Source organism: Panthera leo, chromosome E2 (genome assembly GCF_018350215.1).
Source record: "Panthera leo isolate Ple1 chromosome E2, P.leo_Ple1_pat1.1, whole genome shotgun sequence".
In the NCBI taxonomy this organism is placed as follows: Eukaryota; Metazoa; Chordata; class Mammalia; order Carnivora; family Felidae; genus Panthera; species Panthera leo.
Window position 1 is genome coordinate 59,665,268 of NC_056693.1, and position 10,663 is coordinate 59,675,930.

A 10,663-nucleotide genomic window follows, 5' to 3' on the forward strand; every position below is an offset into this window, starting at 1 on the left:
ACAGGCTATCATTTATCTCACGCTTGCAAAGCTCAGCCAAGCAGAGGCACCCTGCCCACGAATGGTATCCCGTGCAGCCCACGGCCAAGGCCAAACTCGGATTTGGAAGTCGCGGGTCAAATAAGCCAGATTTCCAGATCGGGAGCGGAGGAGGCCCAGCGGACGAGCACAGCTCCTTGATTCATTGTCATTTTGTTACAGTTGGAGGGAAGTTCATCTGTTCAAGGAGCGCCATGAGCACCCCAGAGCCCGGAGCCCCGGGCGTCCCCACAGCACACTGTGCCCTCTGTTTCCTCCAGCCGCGGCCCAGAGCGCTTTGTGTGTCTGAATAACTGGCCGGGAACTGGACAGCAATCCGTGCCAAGACACAGATGACAGGGCTGGCTTTAACTCCTTAGCGGCTGCCGGAATGCCTCGTTCGTTTTACAAGTATTTGTCGAGTGCCTGCCATGTGCTGGGCCTTGTCTAGGCTCACGGGACCCTTGGCCGGGGAACCCGGTTTCTGGAGGAGGCAGACAGGAATCTCAGATGGTTTGGAATAAGACAGGCGTGTGAATGAATGAAACAGGGAGGACGGGGGTTCGTTCGGGAGAGGGCCTGATGACAGAGATCTGGGTGTTAGGGGCTGCTCTGGTGTAGACGAGGGTGGGTGAAGAGGCAGGGCCCCCTCCTCTGGGGCTGCCAGCACAGGGAGGGGTTTGGATTTTGTCCTAAGCACCATGGGAGCTGCTGGCAGGTGGTGAGCAGGGTGGTAACATGAAGGGGGGAAGCTACCTTCTAGAGAGAGAGCACTGTGGCCCCCCATGGGCTGAGGGAAGGATGGTGACGGGGTCAACAGTGTAACCGTGTCCCGATTCCCAGAAGGAATCTGTGGCTATGTGACCTTGTCTGGGGGCAAAGTGGACTTCGCAGATGGGGCTAAGTGGGAGTCTTGAAGTGAGAGACCATCCTGGGCTATCACGCTGGGCTGTGTCGTCACGGGATCCTTACGACAGGGGGCGGGAGTCAGAGTCAGAGGGAGCTGGGAAGGCCCCCTGCTGCTGGCTCTGGACATGGAGGGAGGGCCACAGCCAAGGATGCGGGTGGAGATGGCAGAAACAAATGGTAAGGTGGGTGCACGGTTGCAATGTATTAGAAATATATTAGAAATAAGAACCGACAGGGTGTGCGAGGGTCCTGGGGCCACCATTACAAATGGCCACCAAGTGGGGGTTTGAAACACAGAACTGTCTCACAGTTCTGGAAGCCAAAAGTCCAAAATCCAGGGGTTTCTGGGGCTAGGCTCCTTCTGAAGGCTCTAGGGAGGACCCTTTCTCAAGCTTGTGGCGGCCAGTGATCCCTGCTGTTCCTTGGCCTGTGGCGGCTTCCTGCCAGCCTCCACTGGTCTTCAGAGGGGCCTCCCTGCATCTTCAAAGGCACCAGTGGTTGGGGGTAGGGCCACCTTTATCCAGTGTGAAGCAGTGAGTTGAAAAGCATCCCCTAAAAAGAGTCCTCACCCCTGTGCCCTGTGAACGCGACCTTATTTGGAAATAGGTCTTTGCAGATGTGATTAGATTACAGAATCCAAGGCCGAGCCTCCTTGAAAGAGATAGGAGAGTGAGATTTGGGGCATGGGGACACAGGTCATGTGAGAATAGAGGCAGAGACTGGAGGGCTGTGACCACGAGCCCAGGGATTCTTGGAGCCGCCAGGACCTAGAAGAAGCAAGACGTGGGCGAGGAAGTTCCTGTGCCAACTGGTGTTTGGTCAAACATTATTCTGAGTGTTTCTGGGAAGACAGTTTTGGACGAGATTAACGTTTAAATCGATAGAGTAAAGCACTCGGTTTTCAGCGCGCCTGGGTGGCTCAGTCGGTTGAGCGTCCAACTTCGGCTCAGGTCATGATCTCACGGTCTGTGGTTTCAAGCCCTGCGTCAGGCTCTGTGCTGACAGCTCAGAGCCTGGAGCCTGCTTCGGATTCTGGGTCTCCCTCTCTCTCTGCCCCTCCCCTGCTCATGCTCTGTCTCTCTCTCTCTCTGTCCAAAATAAATAAATATTAAAAGAAAAAATTTTTAAAAAAAGCACTTGCTTTTCTGTAAGGAGGGCGGGCCTCATCCAATCAGTTGAAGGCCTGAAGGGAACAGAAGGTTGGCCCTCCCCAGAGTAAGAGAGGTTTCTTCCTGCTTGGTGGCCTTTGAACTGAAACTGACACATGGGTTGTTCCCGGGTCCCCAGCTGTCAGCCCCCCTGCGGCTCTTGGCACCTGCCGGCCTCCTCAACAACATGAGCTCATTCTCTAAGACCGATCTCTTCCCGCATCCGCACACATCCTCTGGCTGCCATGTCTCCAGAGGAGCCTGAAGGATCAGGCTCAGGGTCAGAAGGATCCTGCCCACACCCTGCCCAGCCTCTGGTGCCTCATTTCTGTTGCTTTATTTTATTTTTAAAAATTTTTTTTCAACATTTATTCATTTTTGAGAGATAGAGGGAGACAGAGCACAAGCGAGGGAGGGGCAGAGAGGGAGGGAGACCCAGAATCCGAAGCAGGCTCCAGGCTCCGAGCTGTCAGCACAGAGCCCGATGCCGGGCTCGAAGCCACAAACTTGAGAGATCATGACCTGAGCCGAAGTCGGACGCTCGACCGACTGAGCCACGCAGGTGCCCCATCATTCCTGTTGCTTTAAACCCAGGTTGGTGGGAACATGTAACAACCCCAGGGTGCTCCCAAAACACGGAACCAAGCTTGAAAGGGAGGCCACACCCAGCTCCCTAGTGACGTCTTATCTAGAACCTCGCTCTTCCTTCGAAACGCAGCCTTGCGCATGTGCACCGGTGACCCTCAGAGGGAGGAGGCTCACCCCGTAGCCCGTGTCCTGCAGAAGGCCGGCTGCTTGGGCTTCACCCCTCCCCGGCTGCAGGGGAGAGGCCGGACGGCAGTACCTCACTGTCAGCTTCAGGTTTCTCTACTGTTTGCCAGACTAATCGCCTCAAGTTGCTTCCGGCCCAACAGGAGGGAAGACTCATGGGACTCTTTGCCTTTCAAATGAGAGCTTTGAGAAAGGACCTGTCACAGGCCCGCTCCCCGCCTGGGCAGACCCCGAGGCCAGGGCCTTGCGACAGGAAAACGGGGCAGCATGCCCTGGCTGCCTGCCCCGGGTCGGGTCGGCCTGGCCTAGAAACGAGCAGGAAGCAGGGAGACGTCCGGAGGTTTCCCCAGGTGTGACCCGGGAGGTCAAGCTTAGCGACTGTCAGGGTGTGTGTGTATCTTCCGCTCCCGGGTCTGCGTGGCCCCCTGGGAAAGTCCCCAGTTGCGTCGGTGGATGAGGAGGCGGGGCCCCCCCACCCCGACACCCCCGGTGGCCTGGGGTCCCCTCCACGGCACCCAAACGTCTAAGAGGACGGAAGTCTACATTCTCGTGGCTGTCTCCTCTCAGTCTGAGAACATTCCAGCAAACAGCACAGTCGCCTGTTTGGGGTCGTGGGCAGCAACACGTCGACAGGAGGGGGACCTTCCCGGTGATGGAGGCCCACCCCCCGGACCTGGGGGCCCCGCGTCCCTACCGCGGGCAGTGTTGATCCTCCGCTCTGCTCGGCACCGGCCGCTGTCACACGCTGACCTCCGCGGCGCCCCGAGGCTCCAGCCTCCTCTGCCGCAGAACCTCGTCTCTGCCTCGCACACGGGAGGCAGCTCGCGGCCGTGCCCTTGACACATGGGAAGGCGGGAGGTTCAGTCCACCCCGGCCGACCACACAGGCGCGGGGAGCCCAGCTTCCCCAGAGGGAGGACAGACGCTTCATTCTCCACGGGGTTCCCACCACAGACCGCCAGGCCCCACACAGGATGACGCACTCCGGGTGTGATCCCCTGGTCGGCCCCCACACACTCTTCTGCCCGACAAGGCCGGGGGGCTCTCGGAAAGCAGGGCTGGGGTTTTATCCATCGCGGGGTCCCTCCAGCTCCGAGCGCTGGGTCCCGCCACCTGGTCACGTGGTGCGGTGCGGGGTCCGCGAGGGACCCACAAAGCCTTCCTCGGTCCTCGCAGCAGGGGGTCGGGTCTGCGACCCCAACACGGTGCCGGCTCTGGCCGGCGGCTTCCACTTCCCGTCTCTCGGAAGGGTTGTCCTTGGAGCCCAGAATCCCCACGTAACCGGTCCCGCCACGGCGAGACCGGCGGGCTGTGGGGTTCCTCGCGCCGGTCCCGTGGGCAAGCTGCGTGGAGAGAGACGCCTGAGCAGCCCTCGCAGTTCCAGCATCCTGCGCAGGGGGCAGACGTGTGGACCAAGAGGCAGTGCGAGGACTCTAGACCCAGCCGTCCTCTGATCGCAGCTGTGTGTGAGACCCCAAGCAAGGACCATCCGGTCGAGCCTGAGTGCCCAGAGCCAGGAGCCGTCATGACGAATTGTCTTAAGCCATGAACTTTGGGGCTGATTTGTTACATGGCGGTTGCTAGAGCAGGTGGCTTGGTGGGAACGAAAAACTCTTCCCCTTTCGGGGGATACACTGTTCAGCAGCACTTCCTCTGGGTGGGCACAGTGGATGGCTTTCTGTGCAAAGAAGCAGATGCCCCGTCTCCCAGCTGGAGGACGCCCGGATGAGGGTACACAGGATGCACACAGAGCATGGGCCAGCGCCGTGTGCCTTTGTGCAGTGTACAGACCGTGCGAGTGTACACGACAGCCCCGCATGGAGGCCTTACTACCAACAGAAGGAGGTCGAAAGCGTCCATTTCGGATGGGTGCTCCATCGCTGTTCCTCACCACGTCTATATATGGCTGTCCATCGCTCAGTCAGTCACACTGGGGCCCCTTCCTTGTGCCAGCCTACTTGGGGGCTGGGGAGCTCAGCCAAGTAGGGATTTGGACAGAAGCAGCTCCAGGTGCCGGGAGAGCACAGAGCAGGGTGCCCGCGGAGGTGCCAGCACGGCTCTGCAGCCCTCTGATCGGGACTTGACCCCACCTCCTGGGCTTGTCCAGCCCTGCGCGGCCCGACAAGAGCTCTTTTGAAGTCTGCTGCTGGGGATGATCACAGGGGCCCCGATCCGGAACCAAGCGCCCACACCCGCCCCTCTAATCCTTGGCCGCCTCTGCTCCAGGCGGATGTGCGTCTCCCGCCTCTTCCCCGGTGACCCCAGCCCGCCTGGAGCCACCTGACACTGGAATCCAGCCTGCTCTGCCCAGGCCTGAGAGGATCTGTGCGGCCGCCGCCCGCGGCCCCTCCAGGATCCCCTCCGCAGCTGCCCGCCCTGTCGCCCCCTGGCCGCTGCCCGGATTTGGCCAATGGGAGGACTACTGTGGGAGTCTGGAGGCCTGTGCTGGAAGGACAGTGAGGCCAGGGAGGGACGTGCCCCTGCCCCCTTCCCGCGGGCCGAGGGGCACTCGGCAGGCGGCCCCGCCCACGGCCGCGGGGATCTCCGTGGCCCCTGACCTGGGCGTCCCCTCTCCTACTCCTGCGGCCCCAGGGCCCCCCGTCTGGGTGCCCAGTTCCTCGGCACCGCTCCACGGGGGCCGCCTGTCCCACTGGGACCCCGCTGGTGTGGAATTAGAGGGGAAACAAACTGGCTTCCACAACCGGTGAGGGCTCGGTCCTCCCTCGGCCTCAGAAAAACCCCGACAGAAGGAACCTCAGGAACCCACCCCCCCCAAAGACAGTTGTCCACTGTATCCCATGCTTTGGGGTCCGACGGGGGCAGGGGCCATCTGTGCAGCAGGAAGGAGAAGCTCGCCCCTTCGCCCCCCTCACCAGACTCCAGCCCGGGGTAACCCGGGGGGCCCGGCGTGGCTGTGCTGGCCTCCAGTGCCCGCCGGGCCACGCGCGGGGGGCCCTGGGCCAGCGACGGGGCTTTCTGCGTCCCCGCTTCCTCCTGTGTAACAAGGGCAAGAGACGACCACGTGGTGCCCACGTGCTGTGACAAAGATTCCTTGACCACGGCCCAGCGGGGCTCCTCTGAGTGCCTTTTCGAGGAGGCCTCAGCCTGGGGCACGTCCCCAAGAGCCAGTTTCAGCAGGAACCCGGCTGAGTCAGGCCAGAAGCCCCACTATCCGGTCACCTCACCTCGGTGCCAATCGGGTTCCCCCACCCCCAGTCCCCCAGGGCACGAGGCCGCCTTCAGCAAGAGTCTGGTCGGGCCTGTTTAGCGGGAACCTCTCTCACCCCAAGTTCCTCTTGGAGATTTGCATCTACTGACCCAGAAGAGCCCTGGGCTCTACAACCCCACACCGTCCTCAGGGCAGGCCAAGTCTCCCCGCTGCCGCAGAACCCCTGCTCCGGTCCCTAGGCACCCCCACCAACATGTCTGCCTCTCCACTTTTGTCCCCACCGACTGTGGCTCCCTCGGCACAAACAACGGAGCCACTCGTGGAGCCCCGCACGGTGGATGAACGAGTCTCTTGAGTTTCGGGAGGGAGACCCTGTTCTGGATGCCTGAGCAGGGGCCTCTCTCCCACCCTGGGGGTCTCCCAGCAGCCCTCTGAGGGGACCCAGATGAACCTCTGGTTTTGAGATTCTGTGTTCACACTGGACAGTGGGCGGGGGGTGGGGGGGTTCCCGGTTCCAGTGGACCTTGAGGTGAGAGGCCTTCCCTGGAGCCCAGCCCGGCAGAGGTGGGACAGAAGTGGAGGCAGGGAGGCCTGCAAGGAGGCCGAGGGACAGGGAGGCGTGGGCGTGGTGGGCCTAAGGCAGAGCTGGGGGCTGGAGGGACAGGAGGAGGGGAGGACAATTCCTGGGGATTCGCTCAGCATGGGGGCCCTGGGGCTGGCACTCAACTGGGGTCAACTGTGCCTCCCAGGGGACACTTGGTGACATTCGATGACATCTTTGCTTGTCAGTATGGGGAGGGGGTACCAGGGCACCTGGCAGGCGGATCTGCTCAACATCGTGCATCAGTGATGCAAAGGCCCTGCGCCCCACCCCCGAGAATTACCAGCCCTGAATGTCGTCGTGTGGTGACGTGAAACCCTGCGAGAAAGGGCACAGCTTCCTGACCGCTGTCACCGTCTCCTCCTCCTGGGGGTGGCGAGCCCCTACGCAACGTGAAGCTGAGCACGGAGAGGAGGGTGCTGGGCAAACACAGTGTCAAGGCCGCCGGGCCCCCTGGTCGGCGGCCACCATGCGCCCACACCTCCCCCAACTGCGTTCCAGGCCTCAGAGCCTCCCCGCAGCCCTGGCCAGAAAACTCCCATTGCTCAGGCCTGTGAAGACTGGGGATGCGTTCCTGTCCCTCTAGGGGCCATTGTCCCTCCTCGCAGGCCCCACCCCCACCCCCCACATGGCTCTCGCAGTGGGTGTGGGGAGACACGGGCACTCACTTTCCTTTCTGCCTTCTGTGCCCGCAGCGTTTGTCCCATTTTTGTGGGTCCCTCTCGAGCCCCACTAGGTCCCTTCTGCCACAAGCTGGCGGTGGTTTTTTTTTTTTTTAACAAGTCACCTGCGGTTTGCAGGCCTGCTTCCCCCTCAAGCGGCGTTTCCCAGTTGCGGGGAGCAGAGCAATCCTGGAACCTCTTGCATCAGCCGGCGTTTTGCATGAGGGGTGGAGTGAAGACTGTCGGTGCATCCACCTGGCTCCCGGGTTCACTGAGGCGAGGAAACGAACGTGCCCCGGGGGTTTCTTTCCCAACAGAAGGCGCTCAGCCTCCTCCGCGCAGGCTGGCACTTGCGTAAGTGGAGGTGGCAGTTGGGTCGCGGTTGGCCAGATGCTCCCAGCAGTTGCTCTGACGCTGCCCCGCCCTCACCTGGGGCTGTGAGTCACCAATGGGGGGCGGGGAGGGCAGGGGATCTGGGAGTGAGATGCCGCCACCTGCCTGTTGATAGGACGCAGCCTTGGGGTCACTGTGTCAGAGCGGGAACGTGCAAACGGGGACACTCTGCCCCCCGGCCGGGACGGCAAAGAGCCCACCCCGCCCCCCGGGCCAGCTCTGGTCAACGGCCGGGCCCCCGAGTGGCCTCTGGGGTTGGTTCTCAAGCTGGGGGATGTTTGGCCGTGTCTGGAGACATTCTGTTCATCACAGTTTGCGGGGTGGGGGGGAGGGGGCGGTGGCTACTGGCTTCTAGAGGGTCCAGGTCAGCGGTGCTGTCCAACATCCTTCAAAGCACAGGTCGGGCCCCCAACACAGACATCCACGAAGCATGACCTGGCCCCAGATGTCCACAGCCCCCCGTGAGAAACCGGCTTGGAGGCAAAAGGAGCTGTCGTCCGTTCCTCCCGCTTCTCACGTCTGCCCTTGGCACCTGGGCTGTTCACTTGTGATCCCAGACCCACCGGGCAAACCGTCCGAAAGCAGCCGGTGCATCCCCCTGCCCCTGCCCTTTCTCTCCGGACCTTTTACTCCCACAGTCTCTGTGCTGCTGGCTCCAGGAGGGCCCGGGGCCGCGGGGGATGCTTGGACCCGGGCCGCGTGTTACACAACCCCGGGTTTCATCAACCCGGTGGCCTTGTACGGATTGCTGTCTTCTTGGGGATGGTTTTTATATGGGCAGGAGTTGAAATCGCACATGCCTCCAGGGGCCAGACCAGAAGAGAAGGGACTTGAACGGGCAGGTGGAGGCAGTGGTTCGGCGCCTGGGCGGCTTAGAGAGACGGGGCAGCTGCCGGGAGGCTCCAGCCTCTTCAGGCGCCTGCAGACTATAGCCTCAAACTGCTACATTTTTGAATTTTTTTTTTTTAAAGAGAAGTCAGAAATTTGGTTTTTGTTTTTGTTTTTTTTAAATCTGCTATTTCCTCATTTTTAAATGTGGATGCAAATTGTTTGAAAATAAAGCGTCAGTGGGTCCAGCCAGCCCCCAGCTGTCCCTTGTGCACCCTCTGTGGCGCCTCAGGCAGGGCCCAGCTCCCTAAGTCACGATGTGCACCTGCTCAAGTGACATCACACTGCCCACCTGGCCAAGGATGCACACTCGAGGGGGCCGGGGCAGAAGACAGCATGGCGGGCGAGGAGGGAGGGACGGGACCCGGGAACGAGTTCCAGGTTGGGCTTTCAGACCCTGACCCCAACCCGGCACCTCCCAGCTGGCTCCCCCATGGCTCCTTCCAGGAGCCCCTTAAACTCCGGACCCCAGGATTCTGCCCAAGCCTTGGCAAACCGGAATCCCGCAGGTCTGACCAGGAATCTGTGCTCCAGAACACTTTCTAGTAACGTTTTCTATCTTCATGGGGTGTTGGTTTACCAAGTGTATGTGTTTGTCTGAACTCACCAAGTGCCTTGCTTCATTGTGTTTAATTTTATAGAAAGAAGGAAAGGAAGGAAGACAGGGAAAGGAAGAGGGAGGCTGAGGCAACACCCACATCTCCACCTCCTGGTCCCGTATGACTGATGCCCGGGTGTCTCAAACCTTTCATCTCATGGTCTCCCCATCACTGTTCTCGTACTCACTATTTCTCTTTAAATAGACTCACCTAATGGGAAAACCAGCCACAAATCCAAGGTAAGCGTAAAAACAAATTCAATGTAACGAAATACCACATCAGGGGTCCAGCAGGTTCTCTGACTGTCAAAGGATAGGAACCAGGTCTATGGACACAGAGAAGGAAAATCACGGGGGTCCACACCTGATGGGGGCGGAAGCTTCTCGCTACACAATTCAGCGTCATTTCACACAGGGTCTGTGATCCCGAGTCGCCTCTGGGGATCGCCTCTGAGGCACCGGTCTGTGCTTCAGCAAGGACGCCCTGCACCCCACTGACCGCGGGCCACTAGCCTGGGAATGAGGCCCTCCCCAGCAAGTCAGGGGCTGGGGGAGCCTTGAGGAAACAGCTCAGGTGAGCCGGCACTGAGAGGGGGTTGAAACCTTCCATCGGGTCAAAGGAAAGTCGGGTGACCCAGCGATTCCACTCCCCGGTGTGTACCCCAAAGCAGTGAAAGTTGGTGATCAAACCAGCACTGTTCACAACGGCGAAGAGTGGAAACGACAGTGTCCGTCCATGGACAAATGGACCAAAAGACAGCAGACCCGCACCGTGGAACAGTATGCAGCCACGAAGAGGAACAAAGTGCTGGCATTCGCAGGGATCCACCTCGAAAACATGGTCAGTGACACAAGCCAGTCACCGGAGGCCGCATACTATCGGATTCTATGAAGTGTCGAGGACAGGCGGGTCCACGGAGACAGGAACTAGACGGTGTTGCCCAGGCTGGGGTAGGGCACGGGCATGACTGCTGATGGCTACGGGGCATGTTTCTCGGGGAGGAGAATGTTCTGGAACCAGACAGAGGTGGTGGTTGTACACGACTGAATTTACTAAATGCCACCGAATCGTACACTTTAAAGTGGTCAGACTTAGCTTGTGCGAATTTTACCGCAACTAAAAAAAATAATCCTTTAGGGGTGTCTGGGTGGCTCAGTCAGTTGAGCATCTGACTTCGGCTCGGGTCATGATCTCGCGGTCTGTGGGTTCGAGCCCCGCGTCGGGCTCTGTGCTGATGGCTCAGAGCCTGGAGCCTGCTTTGGATTCTGTGTGTCTCTCTCTCTCTGCCCCTCCCCCAGTTGTGCTCTGTCTCTCTCTCTCTCTCTCTCTCTCTCAAAAATAAATAAACATTAATAATAATAATAATAATAATAATCCTTTAAAAAGAGACACCGGGGAAGAAGGGGCTGGGATGGCTTCGTGCTTGAGGCTGAGCCCAGACCCTGGAACATCAGGTGCCCCGATCCCCTCCCAGACAGGAGCAGTCTACGCGAGATGACAGGCGCC

The 10,663-nt window shown here is 60.0% G+C and overlaps 1 protein-coding gene and 1 long non-coding RNA gene across 2 annotated transcripts; one reads left to right on the forward strand and one right to left on the reverse strand.

The window, feature by feature from the left end:
* Nucleotides 1–1,277: 1,277 nt before the first annotated feature.
* On the reverse strand, nt 1,278–6,858 carry LOC122207765 (collagen alpha-1(I) chain-like). The gene is made up of 6 exons (XM_042917937.1): nt 6,820–6,858; nt 5,719–5,839; nt 5,355–5,506; nt 3,541–4,278; nt 1,576–1,694; nt 1,278–1,407 (listed from the first exon to the last, which is right to left on the reverse strand). Exons 1-6 carry the CDS (start codon nt 6,856–6,858, stop codon nt 1,278–1,280), a joined length of 1,299 nt encoding a protein of 432 aa, XP_042773871.1.
* A 941-nt stretch (nt 6,859–7,799) lies between these two features.
* On the forward strand, nt 7,800–10,273 carry LOC122209011. The gene is made up of 3 exons (XR_006197400.1): nt 7,800–7,924; nt 9,200–9,396; nt 9,572–10,273. It is a non-coding gene; the product is annotated as an uncharacterized LOC122209011 (long non-coding RNA).
* The last annotated feature ends 390 nt before the right edge of the window (nt 10,274–10,663 follow it).